Below are 22,515 nucleotides of genomic sequence, written 5' to 3'. Positions count from 1 at the left end.
GCCTGTCACGATGCTGCATTTTTAACGCAGAGATCAGCCCAGGGCCGAGCGGCGCAACAGGACTCAGACAGCAAGAGTCTAGGGCCTCGGTTCCAGCCACCAGTGCAAACCCTAGTGCAGACAGGAAACGTTGCTATTTGCACTGGTGCCTGCTTGAAAGCGTTTGCACTGGTTGAATGGAGTCTGATAGAGGTGTACATGTCCTATACCAGGGGTTTGCGTCGGTGGCTGAAATGGACACAACCTCTTGGTGCAGACAAGGATTAGGGTTTGCAGTCATGGTACGTGTGTGCGCATAAATCGGGCATTCCAAGACAGAGCCAGATGAAGAGAACGTGGAGTCTGAGGCAAATGTCATCTTTGCATTTCTCTGTATCAAACAAACATGACAAACTGTACAAAACAAGGCACTGTAGAAATACATTTAAAAGAGGCTGTAACCAGTGACCCCAGGGGCATCTTATTGCGGACTCACCTCTCACTGATAAACCCCTCTTTGAAAGAAATTTAACGTTGGAAGGTGAAAGGCAGCCACCCCCTGGAAACATTTGAACATCATTTTAAAAATATGGTGCACTTTAAAATTAAACTCTGCACAGTGGCCCAAGGAAGGGCAACAGGGACTCTTGTGCAGTCAAGAGATAGGGCGTGCTCTCCCTGGAATGTTATGCATTTTGTTTCTGATAAAGTAAGAACAACATCTACTCCTCCTCCCCAGAGAGGAGGTTAAAAGTCAAAGTGCAAGTTTCTCCCAGAATTCTCATCCAGCTCCACTTGCAGTGAAGTTCCGCTAGCCGAGGCACAGACTGCATTACAGACCTCACCTGCGGCCACGTTAGACAGACAGTGCACACACACTGGGACAGTGGTCAGCTGTCAGAATGGAGAGGATCAGGAATGAGTCAGAGACTCACCGTTCTCTACCCACCATTCATCTTCTCCAAGGTGCGCCTCAAGTTAGTTTGTAGAAAGTTAATAAATTAATCAAGCTAGACAAAAACCAAAAACAACAAAAACCCTAAACAGTTCTGTTAATTTTCTAACTCCAAGGAGAAACGTTTCCGCACCATCTCTTCCACGGTATACAGCTTCGCTGCCCGGAGTGCATTCAGCAGCACTTTGATGAGCTCCAAGTGATCCTTCTTCAATTTGGTGAGATACGTGTGGAACTTTTCCTGAAAGGCAGGCCTGGTGTCCTTGTGGAGGATCCCCTTTTGGTGCCGCTCGAGGATTTGCTGGAGGCGCTTCAGCTTTCTCACCGAGATGTTCTGGTAAACCACAAAATCGATCACTGCTTGTTTGCAGTCCTCATTCCCTAGAGCGGGGAGGAGAAAACCAGCATGAGGTTTAGAGCGCAGGGATGAAAGAGCAAACCCCATCAGAACTAGGAGAAAAACCCTAGTGCAACTGGACAGCAGCTGAGCCCCAAGTGGGCAGTCAACCAGCTGTCAGACCCAGCAGCACAGCCCAAGCTCTTAAAGAAATACTGTTCAAATTAGACAGTCTAAAATTTGACCCTAACATTTGTCCAGTCTTATACCTGCTGGTCTCATCCCATGGCTTCCACGGATGTATTTGTCCTACTGATTCTTGCACAAGGCTTGCTGCATACAGAGCCTGATTTTCAGACCTTGGCTATGTACACATCTTGGGCCCACCTTTGTGCCTGTATTACCAGATGTACACGTGACAATCCCTGTGTGTGCGCACACGGCTAGAGAGAGATCTGTGTGGCCAATTTGCTTGTGCACGTGTGCACACACAAACACTGCAGCGCATGTGCAAAGCAGGGGCACACTAGTGCACTGACCTAGCATGTGATTATTGGCTCCAGCCTGCATGAAAGCACCTGAATTATGCAGATTTGTTTGTTTACTGTAAATCAAACTAGCTGAGGAGAGAATATTGATTGCCCGTGTGAGTTGCTGGATTAATGGGTTATGCATAGAGCTGGGAGAACATGTTTAGAATCATAGAACTGGAAGGGACCTCGAGAGGTCATCTAGTCCAGTCCCCTGCACTCATGGCAGGCCTAAGTATTATCTAGACCATCCCTGACCGGTGTTTGTCTAACCTGCTCTTAAAAATCTACAATGATGGAGATTCCACAATCTCCCCAGGCAATTTATTCCAGTGCTTAACCACCCTGACAGTTAGGAAGTTTTTCCCTAATGTTCAAACTAAACTGCCCTTGCTGCAATTTAAGCCCATCGCTTCTTGTCCTATCCTCAGAGGTTAAGAACAATTCTTCTCCCTCTTCCTTGTAATACGTTCTTGAAAACCATTATCATGTCCACCCTCAGTCTTCTCTTTTCCAGATAAACAAACCCAATTTTTTCAATCTTCCCTCATAGGTCATGTTTTCTAGACCTTTAATCATTTTTATTGCCCGTCTCTGGACTTTCTCCAATTTGTCCACGTTTCCTGAAATGTGGTGCCCAGAACTGCACATAATACTCCAGTTGAGGCCTAATCAGCGCGGAGTAGAGCGGAAGAATTACTTTTGTGTTTTGCTTTCAACACTCCTGCTAATACATCCCAGAATGATGTTTGCTTTTTCTGGAACGGCGTTACACTGCTGACTCATATTTAGCCTTTGATCCACTATGACCCCCAGATCCCTTTCTGCAGTTCTCCTTCCTAGGCAGTCATTTCCCATTTTGTGTGTGCAACTGATTGTTCCTTCCTAACTGGAGTACTTTGCATTTGTCCTTATTTAATTTCATCCTATTTACTTCAGACCATTTCTCCAGATCATTCTGAATTATCATCCTATCATCCAAAGCACGTGCAACCACTCCCGGCGTGGTATCATCCGCAAACTTTATAAGTGTACTCTTTATGCCATTATCTAAATCATTGATGAAGATACTGAACAGAACCCACCCAGAACTTATCCCTGTGGGATCCCACTTGTTATGCCCTTCCAACGTGACTGTAAACCACTGATAACTACTCTCTGGGAATGGTTTTCCAACCAGCTGTGCACCCACCTTATAGTAGCTCCATCTAGGTTGCATTTCCCTAGTTTGTTTATGAGTATCAAAAGCTTTACTAAAGTCAAGATATACCACGTCTACCGCTTCCCCCTATCCACAAGCTATCAGGTTGGTTTGATAAGATTTGTTCTGGACACATCCATGCTGCTGACAGTCACTTAGCACCTTATCTTCTAGGTGTTTACAAATTTATTGCTTAATTATTTGATCCATTATCTTTCCGGCTACAGACGTTAAGATGATGGGTCTGTAATTCCCCAGGTTGTCCTTATTTCCCCTCTTTATATATTGGCACTATATTTGCCTTTTCCAGTACTCTGGAATCTCTCCCGTCTTCCATGACTTTTAGAAGATAATCACTAATGGCTCAGATATCTCCTCAGTCAGCTCCTTGAGTATTCTAGGATGCGTGTCATCAGGCCCTGGTGACTTGAAGACATCTAACGTGTCTAAGTCATTTTTAACTTGTTCTTTCCCTATTTTAACTTCTGATCCTACCTCATTTTTACTGGTATTCACTATGTTAGACGTCCAATCGCCACTGACCTTCTTAGTGAAAACCAAAACACAATCATCATCAAGCACCTCTGCCATTTCCACATTTTCTGTTTTGTTCAACCCAAAACAATTTAGTTTTTGTTTCGGCAGGAGGAAAAATGAACAATTTCCATTTTGGTTCAAAATAGGGCTGTCAAGCGATTAAAAAAATTAATCACGATTAAATCTCACTGTTAAACAATAATAGAATACCATTTATTTAAATATTTTTGGATGTTTTCTACATATTCAAATATATTGATTTCAATTACAGCACAGAATACAAAGTGCACAGTGCTCACTTTATATTTATTTTTGATTACAAGTATTTGTACTGTAAAAATGATAAACAAAATAGTATTTTTCAATTCACCTCATACAAGTACTGCAGTGCAATCTCTTTATCGTGAAAGTTGAACTTACAAATGTAGAATTATGTATAAAAAATTGCATTCAAAAATAAAACAATGTAAAATTTTAGAGCCTGCAAGTCCACTCAGTCCTACTTCTTGTTCAGCCAATCGCGCAGACAAACAAGTAGGACTGAGTGGACTTGTAGGTTCTGACGTTTTACATTGTTTTGGTTTTGAGTGCAGTTATGTAACAAAAAAAAAAAAATCTACATTTGTAAATTGCACTTTCAGGACACAGATTGCACTACAGTACTTGCATGAGGTGAACAGAAAAATACTGTTTCTTTTGTTTGTCATTTTTACAGTGCAAATATTTGTAATCAAGAATAATATACACTTTGATTTCAATTACCACACAGAATACAATATATATGAAAATGTAGAAAAACATCCAAAATATTTAATCAATTTCAATTGGTATCCTAGTGTTTAACGGTGCGATTAATCGCGATTATTTTTTTAATCTCAATTCATTTTTTTGAGTTAATCACATGAGTTAACTGTGATTAGTTGACAGCCCTAGTTCAAAACAAACCAAATTTGTGTTTTTTTTTTTTGATTTTTCAGTTCAGCCAGCAAACCGAAAATCAGTCCAACACTCAGCTCTCATGGGTTGAAGAAATGGCACCCGCCTCATTAAAATTAAGTGCTCAGGTAAAGGACCCAGATAGAAAATGGGGGGGAGAGACAGAGGGAAGGTACCTCATTGGTCAATGTTGGACCCACATTCCTAGGGCCAAAGGTGCCACATTTGGGGGGGGCACTAGCGACTCTGGGATATGGTTACTTTGATTTGGGTCTATGCCCTGCAGTGTGGACGTCAGAGCCCTAGGTTCGAACACATGTTAGAAAAGTCTTAACCTAGGGTTAAAATACAATGTAGATACTCAAGCCCAGGCTTCCTAACACGGGTCAGCTGACGCGAGTCCCAGTAACGCTGGGCTTACCCTAAAGGGCCACATTCATCCCCTGTGTAAATGCACAGAGTGAATTTGGGCCTGATCCTATATGTCGTACTGCAGGCCAGAAGCTCACAACAGAGATGGACCCAAGAGATCAGGACCCAAACGCTCCCAAAACGTAGCAGTGCCCAGACCTGGATTAAGGAAGGGGCTTTTGTGGCTGCAGCCCGGGACCCGGGCTCAAGGGAGGCCCCGCAAAAATAAATCACAGGAGCGATCTCTGGGGCTCTCAGGCTGCCTGTCCTGGCCCCACGCTGCTCCCAGAAGTGGCTGGCTGCTGGCAGGTCTCTGCAGCCCCTGGTTGGGGGGAGGGGACAGGAGGCTCCACGTGCTGCCCCTGCCCCCAGCACCATTCCCGCAGCTCCTGCCATTGGGAGCTATGGGGGCGGCGCTTGTGGGCGTGGGCAGCGCACAGAGACACGCTGTCCCCCTCCCCCCAGGGGTGCGCAGAGACATGCCAGCAGCCAGCCACTTCCAGGAGCGGCGTGGGGCCATGGCAGGGAGGCAGGCAGGCTGAGCCCTGCTGCGCCACTGGCCGGGAGCTGCCTGTGGTAAGCACCTCCCGGCCGCAGCCTGCACCTCTCACCCCCTCCTGCACCCCAATCCCCTGCCCCTGGTTAGAATCCCCCACCTGTACCCAAACGCCCTCCTGGACCCCACATCCCCTCCTGCACCCTAATCCCCTGTCCCTGGTTAGAATCCCCCACCTGTACCCAAACTCCCTCCCGGACCCCACATCCCCTCCTGCACCCCAATCCCCTGCCCCAGCCCGGAGCCCACTCCTGCACCAAACTCCCTCCCAGTTCCCACACCCCTCATGCTTTCGTGCACGCCAACACTCTGCACCAGCCCGGAGCCCCCTCCTGTACCCAAACTCCCTCCTGGACCCCACATCCCCTCCTGCCTCCCAATCCCCTGCCCCTGGTTAGAATCCCCCTTCTACACCCCAATCCCCTGTTCCAGCACCCTCCTGCATCAAACTCCCTCCCAGACCCCGCACCCCCTCCTGCACCCCAGTTCGCTTCCGCACCAAACTCCCTCCCAGGAAAAAGACTTGTATGCAGGGGCCACACAAAGTCTAATAACCCCGGGCCCAGAGGAAAGCTAATCCGGTCCCGGAGTCACGTCAGTTTACATCAGCAGAAAATTGAAGCCTACCTACAGAGTTTGTATTTGTATACAATTACTGACGTGCCTGTGTGTATCTGTAGCTATGTACATAGAGACATACACAGGCATAGTACACACACGCTACGCTGCTGAGTAAGAACACTTGCAAATTAGGAGTTAAAAATATCCCTCCATTCATAAGTTTCCCGTTTTGCAAGTGCACTGTTGCTCAAGAGATGAGTGTGTGTATATAAACAACCCCAGGGCAGGGTTCAGAGCCAGTTGCTGATGCTGAACGAGAGAAGGGCACGTGCTGATGACAGATTGGAAAAGAAGCAAGTGATAATGAACATCTCAGCTGCTACCATCGCCCCTTTGGGAAAAGGCTGACTCAAAGAATGGGGCGTGAGCCAAGATTCCATTTATGGAATTGCCAATTTACTGAAATTCCATTGCATCACATTCTTGATGAGGAGAGAAGAATATTGACCAGGGAGAGGAACTCCAGGGGGATGAAAAACAAGAGATTCCTTCTGCCACATTTGCTGGGGGACGCATCCCTTCTGCTGCATGCTGGGCAAAGGGAAGCTATTGTTTGTGGAAGACACAGAGGCCAGATTCTGCCCTCTGTTACACCAATACAGCCTCATGGAAGCCAAAGGGACAGATTCACTACAACGTGGGAGCAAATCCATTGTCTTCATTCCTGCCCAGTGCAGTGACTGCCTGGCACAGGTCCATGGCAATCTGCCTCAGTGGGTCGGTTTGAGAATGAAGGTTAAATGGGAAGGAGTCACTAACGAAGTGAAACCAAAATTTAAACAAGCTAAAAATAGAGACTGGGGGCTACAGTCGGGAAAGGCAGCACGAGCTGCCCTGTCTGCGGCACACCACTTCTGCACCTGCTGCGGATTCCTGATCTAGTTCCAGTTTCCTGCACGATTCAGTGCTGTGTGTCTTGGGCTGCCAGAAGGACAGTGCTAGATACTTCAGAACAACATGTTCTCACTACCACTTCAGACAGTACGTAACATCTACAGGGGGGAGGGATAGCTCATTGGTTTGAGCATTGGCCTGCTAAACCCAGGGTTGTGAGTTCAATCCTTGAGGGGGCCACTTAGGGATCTGGGGCAAAATCAGTATTTGGTCCTGCTAGTGAAAGCAGGGGGCTGGACTCAATGACCTTTCGGGGTCCCTTCCAGTTCTAGGAGATAGGTATAGGTAGGTAACAGGCTGACTCTGACATGCCTTGTGCCCTGATGCAGGCAATATCTGGGGACAGGAGATCAGCAAAAAGGAAAAGGTGCCAACAAGGAGATCTTCCTGACAGCTAGACTGAGAGATCGGGATGGGAGGAAAACAGGGGCAGGGACAAGCCAAGGAAAGTGCCATTAATTGAAAGAGACAATGACTGTAGAAGGTGCCAGGGGACCCTGTCTAAGATGATCTTAGCCAAGCTTTCAGTGAATTCGGGGGGATTAGTTTGTCCTTTTTGTAGTTTAATTAAAACCAATTTTGTACTTATAAAATTCCACTGGAACCGATCCTATACATTGGGGTAGAACAAGCTGCACCAGAAAGTTTCACTCCAGCTCGGTTAACAACATGATTCTAGCGCATGCGTTCCCCTCCCCCCCCCCCCGCACCCAGGCGGACCTGAATAATCCCCCACTCTACGTTCGCTAATGCTATTCCGTCCCAAGGAGACCTGGCTCCTCACCTGAGTCCTGGGTGCCGTTTCCCTTGAACATCCTGCAGGTGGTGCACAGGGTGTCATGGAACTGGTTTCCTACGACATTAGTCTCCTTTCCCTGCTGCGAGCAGCTCTGGTGCGCCTTGCACGGCTCTGTGCTGGAGCTGGAGGACGAGAAGAACCCCTGGGGGCACGTCTCACATTTTGTGTTCTGATGGGGAGTACCTGCAAAACGGGGCACAGAAAGAGTCTGAGCAGTGAAGTACCTGCAGTACACGTCCATTGTGTTTGGGATAATGGCCCCTTAGGGAGCACGGTAAAAGAAGATGGCCCGGTTCACCGTTATCTTGTGCCTATATAGTCATTTGCACCAGTGTAAAGTGAGCGCAAGCCACTACCCGATGTCTGGCACCCACTGTGCACTGGTGAAAATGAGTGCTCAGGGTGAAAAGCAATGGTGAATCTGGCCCTAAGTCTGCATCTGGTAATGCTCCGAGTTCCCTCTGGGCATAAGGGGATGTCAGAGAGAGATTAGGCTCTGTGTACACATCATTCATAGGATCAAAGAAGGGGCCCTGCCCTGGCCCAATCCCCAGCCTTCAAGGAGGATGAGCAGTTACCAAACTTAGGATTTGGCTGCAAGACAGCCCAATGCTGGGACCCCAGCCAGCTAGGTTGGGAACACCGACTCGCGTGTTGATGATCATAAACAAACAAGGCAGAAAATCAAATAATAAGAGAGCAGCCAACGCGCCAAGAGAAACCACACACGGGACAGAGCACTCCGCCTTTTCGGAAGCTGACGAGCCCTGCACATGAAACGAACGGCCGACTCTCTGATCTCAGGGGTCACTGCTCCAAAGCATGCAGCCCGCATCGTGCTACAAAGCCCTTTGAAGAACTTGCCATCTCTGTAACGTCAGCCCACCACCTTGGTGTGCGCCCAGACTCCTCTCTATTTCTGGATACCCACGGAGTCGCAAACGTGAAAAATAAATGTCCTTTCCAGTTATATCGAGAAGCCTGCCTGCACCTCACTGTGGTTCGCATTCATGACTTCTGGGCTTCGTTACTGTCATTCCCCGGGTAGGAAGGTAGCATGCTTGGTACGAAATCACTAACCTTAAAAAAAGGTACAGCTGGTGCAGAATGAAGGAGCCCATCACCCCACAGTTTCACTCCCTTCAACTGGCCCCCATTCTACTTATATGGCCCTCATCACTGTCATCTGAGCACCTGGTCAAATTCAACCTACATGGAACTGGCCTAAATGACCTGGGCACCTAGCTCACACTGCCTAATCATGGCATCTCACAATAGTCATATTCCATGAGAACAAGCCATCAACCTCCCGCATGAGACTCATGTGCGCAGAAGACAGGGCTTTCCCGGTGACTGGCCTATAAATCTGGAATGCATTCATGGAGACTGACAGGGAAACAAACCACAATTTCTTCAGAGTAGGAGGCAAAATACACTGCTAGACCGAGCCTGCCTACTAGAAAACTGCGGCTTAAAACCAAAATAAATAGAGGCCAGTCCTTGATGACTGGAGCGGGGAGGGAAAAAGATAGACAGAGAGAGAAATACATCTTTGTGTGCATGTTGTAATTCTGGATAGCCCTCAAATACCACAGGGAAGGGGGTAATTTAAAAACTAGACAGAGTTGTGCTAAGGAAAAAATAAAAACTCCCTAATATCCTTCAGTAATCCATGTGTCATCCGGAGCTCGGCTTCTGAGTCACCCTTAAATGCTCTTCGTTATATACCTGCTTTTTTGGGTGGGGTTGGAGGGTTATCAGTCTTATTTTCATTTGCCCCTTTCCCATCTTTAATATATGCTTTCAAAATCACCAAATAAGGATTCCAGAAAGCAGCCCCATGGCTAAGTTAATTTGTCAGTGCCATCCCAGTACTGAGACACCAAGCAAACCTCTTCTGGTCCTCACAATGAACCTTCCTTGCCCACATGCCTTATTGCCTTCAGCCCTAGGTGCCCACAAGAGATTATAGTCAAATTAGCAGGAACCGTTGAAATATTTATACTTGGACAACAGTAGTAGAATGTTGCTCGTTCAGAGGACGTAGCCACTTGATGGCGACATTCTCTCACTCACTTGAGTGGATCTGACATCCCATCCAACAGAGGGCAGCGGTGCACATATATATGGTGAGAAAATACACACGCATAATGTCAGATTATCCACTACTGCTATTTAACAGGTGTCTCCTGGATTCTGACAGGACAGTAATAGCATGAGAATATAATAAGGCCCTTAGACACAGCTCTACACCCCTTGCCTCAGTACTCCAGCTGCAATACATACCCAGCTTTACTACTCCAGACCCGGAAGGACACTTGGCATGCTCGATGCAGAACTCGGACTCGGAGTAGTAGCCATGCTGACACTGGCATACTCTGTTGTGGGTGGAGTTGCACGGATGCAGCTCGACCTGCAGCTCTCCGCAGATGACGTTGCAGTATCGGCATTTCTCCAGGTAGTTCCAGTACTGCGTGTAGTGCAGATCTGGACATGGGGCGCACACTGTGGGTTTGTCTCTGGTGCAGTGCTGTGCCACAAAGGTTCCCGGCGGGCACTGATGGCACACCACCTTGTTGTTAGTCACGGGGTCTCTCCATGGGTAGGTGGGAGTGGTGCTGGAGATAGGCACAGCCAGGAAAAGCACAATAGCACCAACCATCCACTAGTGTAAAAAGACACAAAGAACTATCAGACTTTCACTTGCCCTCTTGCAGAGGGGCATCACAATTACAGCAGCTGGGTACCAGAAGGGCCTCTCATGATTACCACTGGGCCATGAGAAACCATTCTGGATCACACTCTTATCTGCTCCATCTATCTCCTCCTCCCACTCGCCTTTCCATGCTGCCCCATAGGCATGGAATGCGCCCCCCCATCCTGACTCTCTAACCCACCACTTCTGCCCACCCCAAGTGCCTGCTTCTTGCCATGCCCACAAGAAGGGATTGAAACCAATTTTAAAAATCCCCTTCATTCCTCCTCCCTCTGGGCTCCCCAGCACGAGCCCTCTTGTCCCTGCTGGCTCTCAGCCCTTCGGGGCAGGGCCTTTCCATGTTGTGTCTTGTATAGCACACTGCAGACAAGGACCTATTCGAGCAGCCAAATTCACTGAGACCCCTGAACAAGTATATGTTCTCTGTATCCTTCGTTAGCGCCCCACGCTGGTCCGAAAGGGAGTTTTGCCATTGACTTCAATGGGGCGAGGATGTAGTCCTTAGTAGACCCAATACAGAAGTGCAATGTTCGAGTGAATAGAGCTGCTTTGGGATTACAGGTTTTCCCCGGCTTGCAGTGATGTAGGGAATTTTACCAGACAGGAGCCCCACGAAAAGCAGAAAACAAAGACACTCAGATACAGAACCCTCAAAGAGGAGCAGAGTGATTTAACTAACTTCCTGAAATTTACCAACACCCTGCCAGGTTTAAAAGAAAAGAAATGGAGTTGGATGTTAAGATGGAACAAAATTACAATTTAGAGCCTTTTAGAACATGAGGTTCTGACTAAGGACTGAAGGCCCCGGGTGTGTGGAGCGGGAGTTTTCCATAAAACACAGAGACACTAACATTTTCATACAAATTTAAAACCCTTTGAGAAACAAGGGGGGCTTCACTAAAGGTCTGGAGAGCCACAGAGCCTTCTTTGGTTCCCCCCTTCCCGTTAAAAATACATTAGACCAACATCAAGAGCAAACAGTTTGTTACCTTGGATGAATGTCTCACATTCAGTGTGCGGTTGGACAGCATAGCACTGTGGATGGTATTAGTATTAGAACTCATGGTATTTGGAGACGTCTTCAGATGCTTGGATTGGGCCCTAATTGATTTCTGTGCTGCTTCTCTTCTCCTGGGATGCAGTGATGCTAATTTCTGCTAAAGTTCCAGCTCTGTTGCATTCAGAGAGAGACACAGTAAAAAGCATGAATTATTAGTGGACAGCTCTTATCCAGGATGCTGTCAATATCACTACACAGATGTGATGCGCTGTTTGAATCCTGGTGTGTCTAAAAGTGTTGCTGAAGAAGTCCAAGAAGAACAAGAGTTACAGCCGCTCACCAAAGGCTGAGATCTCTCACTCCTGGCTATGATTTTAAATGATCCAGCCTAAATAAGCAGAGTTCCTCTTTATTGTGATCTCGACAGTAATATTCAATCAGCCCCAGAGTTGGGGGCACAATTCCAATATTCACAGGGTGCTCTGGAACGCAAGAATGTTAACCGTGATTGCAATATCAGTTATGCAACACTGGGTCATTGTGTAGTACAGGTGGGGTCTTAAGGAAGGGAAGGGACTCAGTGACTTGGAGACAGGGAGTGTGCAAAGAAAGTCACCTCAATCCACTCAGAATGAGGTTCCTAGAGCATATCCCAGGGACCTCCAGAGAATGCCTTAGAGTGGGCAATTTTGAACTGTCTTAGACTATATGACTCCACTTACTGGAGTTAGTCATTGGGTCGTTATGGGCCCCCATGCATTTAAAGAGAACATAGAAGAGGATATTGCAGTAGCCACATTGAGGAAATGATACATGGATAAGAGTTTAGGCAGAGCAGAGATGTAGGTAAAGTTTAATTCTCTTGAGTCTGGAGATGTGCAGCAGGTGGATTCACAGACAAAGGGAGATGTGAGAAGGAAACTGTCAGACAAGATTTCTGAGAAGATCTGGATTAGAGAGAACAATAGGGAGTCAGACACAAAAGTCAAATAATTCTTTACTCAGAAGGTGGCCTTCGAAACATTTAACATGAGGAAGTTATGTGTATCTAGGAGCTGGCAAAGTCAAGACCGGCATAAAGATGAGAGATGGAGGGAGCAAAGAATGAGATGATCTTCCTTTTGCACGGGTATAATTGCATGACATTTGGTAAACAATTATCCCCTATGCTATTGTTGCCCACTGCTCAGTGTACGTTTCGCATCCCCTTCTGTGCCTGATCCACAGAGGATGTCTGCTACAGCTACCAACCAGGGACGTAGTCCTTTAGCTCAAGCTGTTGGAAGTCTGGCCTCAGCTCCAGAGATCCTGGGTTAACCCCGTGGTGGTGACTAACATAATGATTGTTACGCTATGACCTGATTTCATTCCGTATTCTAAAAAGACATAATTGAGGTACAGCAGTTTAAATATTGACTCGGAGCCTTCAGTAAAAAAGTCTATGCAAAAGTTATATGGATTTTTATCAAGGGTCTAACTGAATATTTGAGAAGCACAATGCAGTAATTTTGAGACTGATACATACAAATTTCTACCAGAAAAACTAGAACAAGCTGCCAGGCAAGTAGACTGGTCTATCAGCTTAAAACCATCTGCTTTATAAAGTTTGTAATTACATATTAAAGCTCTTACAATTTACTGGGGAAAAAAGGACACTTGAAAATGTTACCCTATTTAACGACATGACTTAGGAGCCTTGAAAGTCAAGGAGAACATCACACACATTTCATCAACCTGGTTTGCAAAGGTGCTGATAGCTTCCAACTCCCTCTGAAAAATCAATCTGCTATATCTATACTTCTCTCTCTAGACACACGCACACACACAGTTTGCATATACACATATGATTATATATGATACACAGACATATATGACACACACTCATAAAAATCAGTCCTAATCACACAAGAGTACAAAATTCTGAAACAAACAAACAAGACTCATGCAAACCTTACTTTCTATCCTGTCTTGTATTTCTAGGGCTTCTGATTTTAGCTTTTCACTGATAAATACTGCGATAACACCCCATAACAAAAATAAATAAAATTGTGTTTACCCAATAAACAGCAGAAAATCACTGGAAATGGTTACTTGTATCTAAGGGCTTGTCTTCAGAGAGCACTAGTGCGCATTACAGGGGGTATGATTTCTAAAGCACACTAACGTGTTGCGCATAATTAATCCCTGTCAACCCTGCTGGTGTGCACTAAAGTGTCCCTAGTGTGCTTTAATAGAACAGTTTGAACCAGAGAGGGGCTAAAGCGCACCACGGAATGGGACGAAGAGCTTACGCTTCACAGGGTGCTAGTGTAACGAGTCACACACCCGCTCACTGCGGTAGCGTAGACAAAGTCCCGAAACACCTCTGATTTCTGGACATCTACCTAAAAACTCAAAAAAAATGGCTCACACACACACCTGGTCCCCCAAATGGAATGAATAAACCCTGAAAAACGGAAGCCCGGTTTAATAAAGCGAGTTCTCACACACACAGGTATACACAGCCACACACCACACCACACCACACCTCCCCCGGCTGCCTTTCCCCTCCTTACCGGGCCGAGCGCTGGTGCTCACAGCTGCTGCCCCGGCGGTCTCTGCCTCCCCGGCCACCTACCCCGGCGCTTTATAACGCCGCCGAGCCGAGCCAAGCCCTGCCCCTACAGCAAGGCCTGGAATCGCCTCTTGCGTAAGAAGACGGAGCTGGGATGAATCATCAGCCGCCAGCCCGGGGCAGTCCGCGGGAGCGGGGCTGCAGCGACCGCACAGGACCCAGCCTCCGCCGGCTGCCTGGGTTCCCTCCGGCCAGGGCCGGGCCGGGCCGGGCCGGGCGGCAGGTTCTCCTCCCTGCGCCAGGCGCAGCGCCCCGGGGTGCCAGCTCTCTCCCCGCCAGGGCTCGGGGCCGGGCCGGTCTCCAGCCGCTGCCGGGACGCCGCGCAGAGCGGCCGGGCAGCACCGGGTGGAGGAGACACGTGCCCCTTACCTGGGAAGCCGCTGCACCCCCCTTGGCTGGGGAAAGGCACCCAGCAGAGGTGACGGGGTCCCCCAGTGAGGTCCGCAGTACGGGGTGACCAGCAGGGGATAAGGCAGCTGCCCCTTTCATTAGTCAGCAGCACCCCCCTTGGCTCCTCCTGGAAACTCCCCCCTGGAAGGGGGCTCTAAATAGGCACTAGGCAGCTCCAGAAGGGGGGGGTCACCTCCCCCTTTTCAGCCTGTCCCTGCTGTGGGGCTTGGGGCTGTATTTAACTGCAGGTGAAAGTGCTTGGGAGCTCAGCCCTTTCTGAAAATCAGGCCCCTGTAAGGTGTCACAGGTTGTTCCCCCCACCCCACCCCTTGAAGGCCCCAGAATCATTAGGCACTTTGGAAAAATCAGGACTTCTCTCTTTCCCTGGGGGTCTGGTCCTGTTCCCAGTGAAGTCAATGGCAAAACTCCCACCCACAGAGGACTGGATCAAAACTGAACCCACACAGTTCTAAGAGACATCCAGAAAGCCACCCAACTTATCTGCTTCCTTTTTAGGGGAATATTTTCTTCTTTTGCCAAAACACAATTAAAAAAAAACCAACAACTGTTACTCGAAAGCTTGGCTCCACTTTCCCATGCACACTGGGGCAGGGGTTAGAATTTTCTAACAATAATTAATCGCTATGTCCTGGCAGTTTTGTATGTACTATATTTGAATCAAAACTGTGTGCGTGCGCACACGTGTGTATTTGCCTTGAATATTTGTCCAGGAAACAAATGAGATCTGAAATTTTGCACATGCCCCATCTGCACGCTCCGGTTTGAGTATTACACATTTTACCCTGACACATCAGTAATTGATTTACCAGGGGGAAGGCAGGGAAATTCCCCCTCTATACATTCTCTTCCCTAGCTGTAAATGTTCAATAACTTCCCAGTCAGGGAATCTTTTTGTCACTTACATATTTGTTGCCTGCATCATCAGTAGCTAAATATGCCCCATTCCCCAACGTCATAAGATCCCAGCACAGCATCACAAGCCACAAAGACCACTGCCATGGTCATTATTAGGGGAAGGTGAGGAATCTTGCAGAGAAAAAACTACCTCAGGCACTCCATAGAGTTTCACTTTGCAAGGTGCTACTGCATTGTCCCCCTCTATAGATCTAGCAAACTGCTCCTCAGGTCAAAACTCACAGGAGCAGGTACCAAGCGTTCTCAGACCCTGGCCACAGCTATGCATTCCCCTCATATAAGAGCCATGATTGACCACTAGACTGACCACCTTCAAAGATAATAGTAAAGCGTTTACTTGCCTTGGCTTTTCTATAGTAACCGAACCTTCCCTGGGTGTCCAATATAAGGAGAGAAAGTCAACATGTAAATACTACAGTGATGTTCCTTAACCAGACGCTGTAGCTCCTAAGGATTCATGGGGAAACAGATAACCACACTTATCCACTGGATAGACCTCTCCTCTGCCCTGCAGTCTATCTTCCCCCATCAGGGTGCTCAGCTAATCCCCTCTGGCTGCACGTGTGTGTGTGTGTGTGTGTGTGTGTGTGTGTGTGTGTGTGTGTGTGTGGGAGTGGGAGTGGGAGGCGGCGACACAAAGCAGAACACCCCAACTCGGGTCCTGTGAGAATCAATGCCTCATGTCTAATTCTCATCAGAAATCCTCAGAGAGCAGCTGCTTCTCATTTCTGACCTATGCTACCCTAACCACCCCTCACAATCCAGCCAAACCTGGTGGTCCGTCTGCAGACAGACTCTGTGCACTCCATGGCAATGAATGTGCTCCAGCGCCCACTGCTCTGTCTTGTGCCCCACTTTACTTACAAGTACTTCTGTCCTCTCTTCGCTAGCCCCGATGGAAGTAACATGAGCGGAGTTACTCTTCAGTATACACTTCAGTATAGGGGCAGAACTGCTCCCCGACCAAGCTGGTATCTTGCCTCTAATCTCCTTACACTCTGACCCCTACCCCACAAACAAGTATATCTTGTATTAGAGAGTGAAAGAAGCAGAGCAGAAATTGATAGCACTGTGCTAGGTGGAGAACAGGAAACTCATGATACTTTTTTTTCCATTTCCTTCCAACAAAGAGGAGAAAAGAAAACGTGCTATGTACGAAGCCACGCAATGACCTTGGGGAATCTTCTGGGGAATATTTTTCCCCTTTTGATTTTGCAATTGTTGCCCACAGACACACACCTATAGCAACACACCTTATGGGCACATAAGCCTGAATTGTTCTGCTTATTTTCCTGGCATTCCAAGGATGTTTTGTAAATAAAAGTTCAATTGTGCTCATTAGATATTGACAAAGCATTTCTGAGCATCTCCTGCGTCAAACACAAGTATAAAACCTCTTCATTTAATTTGCATTGTAAACCATTCGGGATGGTGCCACAAATTCAACTTGAAGGTGTTTAACAGTGAAAAGTGATTATGCAGAATAGCACCTGCTTACTCTGCCACTCAGCTGCTGGCCTTTTACTAGTTTTTATTGTTGTTCGCGCCGATGCAGTATGGGGGAGAGAGCTGAATTCGATTCAGGTTTGCACATAAACAGGATTGTTAACTAAACTCCGGTTGCAGGTGACTACTGGCGATGCACAAGCCAAAAAGAACGAAGCTTAAGCTGCCTGGGCTGGCACAGTTAGACCCCCCAAAATTGCTTTTTTACTTGCGAACTGGACAGATTTATCTAGACATCACTGAGCCAATACATAGAAAACACCATGCTGCCATTTTTAGACATTTTTCAAAATAAGACTCCACTTTACAGGCTCAAAGCTCTATTTCTTATCAAAACTCTCCTGAGTAGGTTCTAATCACCACAGTATCTCAGCATTTTCCATTAGTGTTTATTAAACAACATGACTAACTTCTGTCGCATGTTTGTTCTCTCATCCTCTTCCCAGTGGGAGAAGCATGTGCAGCGGAGTGCCTCGTTTTGGTAGGGTCTCGTCTTTCTTTAATAAATATTCATGTTGCTGTGTATTCAGGTTACAGAAGGCAGGTCAAAGAAATGCACTTTGCACTTGGAGCGGAAGGAGATGGCGTTTGTGATGGGTTCCCCAAGAACATTGCCCAAAGAAAGACTGCAGGGTCAAACACCCATGTCCAAATTACTCACCATCCAGGATATTGATAATTTAACACAGGTGCAACATTAATGTGACATTCTATATATACAGTTCTATGCCTTAGCCTGCATGCTCTCACTATATATTTTATTTCCATAAACACACACAGTATATAAAGTGTACGCACTGCGTACGTTACTGTATAGCCTTTCTTCTGACCACCTTAAAAAAAAAAATGTGTGTGTAAACATCCTGCACACCCAGGCAATAGATTAATGAAAGCAATTACTGCAAGTGACCCAGTAGTGTCCCCCTCCCCCCCGAGGAAGAGACAGTGTTTCCCATCCAAACAGGTCCCCCAATTACTAGCATTCAACAACCTTCAAAGGAGAGTCATGTACCATGTGTTTTGAAAAGCAAATGCAAAACCTATGAAAACAAAATGCAAAGCGGAGAGTCAGACATGGGGGAGACAAGTGGGAATTTCCTTTCCAAAGAACCAGCTGTTGCATGAGTATCCTGCACGCGACTAGAATTAAGCAGGACCTGCACTGAGCATTTCCTCTGACTGAGCAGATGGGACTAATCTTTAGTTGGAAACACAAAACTATCATACCTCCAACTCTAGGTCAGTGTTGGCTCTGCTCCCATTCTGAAGGGTGAATCCACATTTGAATCCTTGTTCTTACAGCCACTGGACCTGTCAAAGATCAATTTTATAATTTTACCAGAATTTGAAAAAGGATTGGACATGTGCGTGGAAGTCAGACAGGATTAAAACTATAACCGAGTGTTTGGAAGGGATAGAAGCCTTCCGGGCATAAACCAACCTCTACGGATGGGGTTAAATGGTAGCTATACTTGAGCTGGTTATTTCATGTGACTACTGCAGGGTTTTTTGTACATTCCCTCTAATGCATCTGATTCTGGCCACTGTCAGAGAGCCGATATTGTACTAGCTGGAAACGAGGTCTAGTCTGGTCTGGCAATTCCTACCATATGATAGAGAAGTAACAGGCTGACCTTTACAGGTCCGTATTCCAAATGAGGTTTTAGCTTTATTGCTGTTATTTTTAGGAAGCATGATCTGGATATTAATCTGCATGATTTGCAACCTCATTCAATTCAGTCACTGTCAGCAGGTGACTGGTAGGCGTTTGCTTCCTCAATATGCACTTATCTAAATCATTTTATTAAAACTAAATTATATATGTATATATAGTAGGCAGACAAGCTACAAATGTCAAAGTTTGAAAGTAGCAGCCACTTCCCTGGAAAGCAGGGATTTGAGAGGGATGCTGTGAATATCTGGTTGCCTGTTAGTTTCTGTGGAGATTTAACACACTTCATTCTCCGGTAACCAAAAGGCCAAATAATTTCTATTAACATATAATGGATTTTCACAGTCTGTTGTCATTGTTAACTACCCATTCACTATTTCCAGGAAGTTGCAAGGGATTGGATAATGTGTAAACATTTGCAAATCTCTGAACAAGCTGAAATGGTAAACAGTCATACACTAATACTGTTGAATGGCTAAACAAGTGCAAGTGTTTATCTGGAGGATTTCCCCCTGATTTCCCAGTATTTCAGATGAAAATCTGATCTGCATTAACACCCTTTATTGCAGTATGTATCTCAAGTAGCAGTTTAAACAGCACAGTCATTCTGATGAATGAAGCCATTGAATTTGCTAAGTGAAAATGATTGCATCCGAAGAAGTGAGGTTTTTACTCACGAAAGCTTATGCCCAAATAAATCTGTTAGTCTTTAAGGTGCCACCAGACTCCTTGTTGTTTTTGTAGATACAGACTAACACGGCTACCCCCTGATACTTGAAAATGATTGGCTCATCTGCCTCGTGCATTACGGATGTCCAGATGTTCATTTAAAATTGGCACTTCGATACTAGCCTTGTAAGGCTAACCAGTGAGTGGCTTCTGGCCCCGCAGCTAAATCCAAAGTATTATAGTTAATTTTTGTTTTATGACTTTAGTGCTCATTAGAGTTGCCACACTGACACTACTAGAGTGAAATTCTGTATCCACAGAACAGCAGCACCTTCTTCCCCCACACACCTCACCTCCAACCTTTAGGAAGGTAAGAGTACAGTAAATCAATTACTTCAAGCCAATTATTTTTGTACTATAAACTGTGTTAATTCAGAACCCAGCTAGAGACCCATCTATTGGTAAGATCACGGGACTGAAACACTCTGGCAGGGTTCCCACAGGCTATGGTAATACGAATAAATAAATAAATCATAACTCTGCCCACAATAATCATCCTCCATCTCACAAATGACCACTCTATATTCCTCAAACTATCCCTTCCCCAAACGCTTGTGATATATATCGAGATTTACAGTTGGCCTAGGAGGTTAATAAATCCACCGTCTCCAAATGTCTTCTTAAGATCCAACCACCCATCTCCCCTGCCCCCCAAGACATCCACACAGAAGAATGTGAAATGAAGATATTCTAGTTTGGGGGTTTATGTTTTTGGGATGGATGAGGAAAACAGCAAGGTCACTCACCTGGTTATCTTCCCACAAACTTTACTGAACAAATTTTCTATTTCTGTTACCTGAATAATTATAATAATTTCCACCCATCAGACTGTGAAACCCAATAATCAAAAATTAGACGAAGTAAAATCCAGCTGCATGAGTCTGCAGCAGTTAAAGCTCCCTTAAATAGATACAGGTGAAGTTATCATTTCAAGGGATATCTCCACTACCAAAAGTAGTCCAAAATTATACTCTTCAGTGAAAACCCATGTTCTACCCTGTACGGCAACTTCCCTCCAGTGGTGAAAGGAGCAAGGAGCAGTTCTTTTAAATGACAGAGCAACTTAATGAAGTTTTTCCACACAACCAGAATCACAGACTGCACATTGCAGCACACCGAAATATTCCACTGCCTCAAAGAGAGTTTCATTATAATCGACTCCATTATGATTCTGCTCTGTGCCACAGGTTGCATGGGCCTAACGCAAGCAGTATTAAGGCGTGAAATTAGCACCAAAAATCAATGGCTGGAACGGAACACTCAGGAGTGGGTGTGGCACTTGATTCATGTGATGATCTCAGATGACTTACAAAGATGCTGCAGGAGTGCTAAAAGCTGCTTTTCACTGACTATTTTTGATTTCCATGAAGTCACGATGACTGATATAGTTTTGTTAAAAAGGCATAAAGGGGACTCCTGATTAGAAAAAGTATTTAGGTTGAGGATGATGTCATGTGACTAATACAAAGAATAGATCACCACTAAAAATATTTCATTATATTTAATGTGTGGAGACACCTTATTTGGGATGCCTGGTTTCCTCCACACCTATTCCTGTTTATCACTACACCATTGTATTATAGCCTCTTCCTCCCTAACCAGATGATAGCTTTGTGGTATCAGTCTGTTAAAAGACCTTGGGGGCTTTAAAGAGGCAGGAATTTGTTGCTGGCCGCGTTTCAGCCCTACGGTCTTTCCAACATTACTATTTGCTGAATATCTTTCCTCTTGGTTTCCCTGCGGAAGTATAAGCTTCCAGGTTGAAACCTCATTTAACTATTTCCCATCCATGTTTATAACTACTACATCCCTTTGCATTATTTGTCCTTGCGGATGTCTCCCACACCTATCTTAGTATCAGCAGAACATCAGCAGAACTGACAAAAAGGTTTAAAAAAAAAAATCGGAAAAAAATAAAATGTGTGTGTATCTGGCTGAAGTCCTCAAAATCATCTGAGACTACTTTCCAAAAAACAAAGCAGAAAAAGTGACATCTAGGTACTCAGAAAAGCCAGAGACAGCAAAAATAAGCTAATATGCTAACTGTAAGGTGCTGGTAAATTTAAATGTACAGTAAAATATGTCCACATATTAGGACATATTGAAGTCTGGAAGAAAATATTCCAGCACAAGATTGTCCTCAGATCCATCTAAATCCTCATATTTCAACTTCCCCTTCTAATTATTCAGTCAGGTAGTAAGGAAAAGCTTTTGTATCATCATCACTGAAAAACAAAATATACCCCCACCTTCTTCCAGTCTAAACTTATTAGGAAAAAACACAGCAGCAGTTAAAACCAATAGATGTGAATTCAAATTGGAGCACACATGCATACTCACAATTCCACATTTTGACACACTAAAAGTCACATACCACACATGCACAACTAAGTTGTTTATAACTGAAGTTTCTTCTAATTTGTCAAAGACACTTTCCTAATTGTGGACAAAGTCCACGGCAAGTGTGAAATTTCAAAAATGGCAGTTTTGAGTTATCAAAATGAGAAAAAAAGACCCTCTCAAATTTCTCAGACTATCACTCACCTTTCATTTTTGAATATATTGAAAATGGACGAAGGGAATTTTACCAAACTTTCCCCCCCAAAATCCACCTTTAGGCTAAGCAAAAGCAAATCAAATTTACCAAAAGGGCAATTCCATGACAACCTCCCCCCCCCCCCCCCCCAAATTCTAAGCATCTGAAAGTCTCATGTATTTGTCACTGATTCATAGACTCTAAGACCAGAAAGGACCATTGTCATCATCTTGACCTCTTGCATAGCACAGGCCACAGGAACTTTCCCCAAAATATTTCCTAAAGCTGATGATCTTTTAGAAAAACATCTGGTGTTGATTTAAAAATGGTCAGTGATGGAGAATCCATCACAACACTCGGTACATTGGCCAATGGTTAATTACTCTCCAATAAAAATGTATGCCTTATTTCCAGTCTGAATTTGCCTAGTTTCAACTTCCAGCCATTATATCATGTTATACAATTTGACAACTAAAAACACAAGAGTGACAAAAAATTATCAAAGGACTGTTGCAAAAATATCAGAATATTTAAAATCAAATAGCAAAATGACTTCTATTTACTTCCACTTTAGATTCTACTTGGATTCAATGCCCACCTCTTCTAGACACAGTGAAAAACAAAAAGCCATGTACAATATACTCAGGGTGTGCAAATTGG

General features: G+C 45.4%; 1 protein-coding gene across 4 annotated transcripts; it reads right to left on the bottom strand.

Moving 5' to 3' along the window:
- Positions 1 to 341: 341 nt before the first annotated feature.
- On the bottom strand, positions 342 to 18,169 carry TNFRSF6B (TNF receptor superfamily member 6b). Of its 4 annotated transcripts, none has more exons than XM_054045012.1 (5): positions 18,146 to 18,169; positions 11,462 to 11,643; positions 10,043 to 10,421; positions 7,742 to 7,939; positions 342 to 1,315 (listed from the first exon to the last, which is right to left on the bottom strand). In XM_054045012.1, exons 2-5 carry the CDS (start codon positions 11,534 to 11,536, stop codon positions 1,032 to 1,034), a joined length of 936 nt encoding a protein of 311 aa, XP_053900987.1. In that variant the 5' UTR covers positions 11,537 to 11,643; positions 18,146 to 18,169; the 3' UTR covers positions 342 to 1,031. The 4 variants fall into 4 exon arrangements, with proteins under 4 accessions (XP_053900987.1, XP_053900985.1, XP_053900984.1 ...); XM_054045010.1 differs by lacking the exon at positions 18,146 to 18,169 and adding an exon at positions 16,277 to 16,333; XM_054045009.1 differs by lacking the exon at positions 18,146 to 18,169 and adding an exon at positions 14,456 to 14,533.
- Positions 18,170 to 22,515: the final 4,346 nt, after the last annotated feature.

The sequence above is a fragment of the Malaclemys terrapin genome, chromosome 12 (genome assembly GCF_027887155.1).
Source record: "Malaclemys terrapin pileata isolate rMalTer1 chromosome 12, rMalTer1.hap1, whole genome shotgun sequence".
NCBI classification, from domain to species: domain Eukaryota; kingdom Metazoa; phylum Chordata; order Testudines; family Emydidae; genus Malaclemys; species Malaclemys terrapin.
The sequence above is the reverse complement of the archived record's forward strand: the minus strand, read 5'-3'. Positions and strand labels throughout refer to the sequence as shown.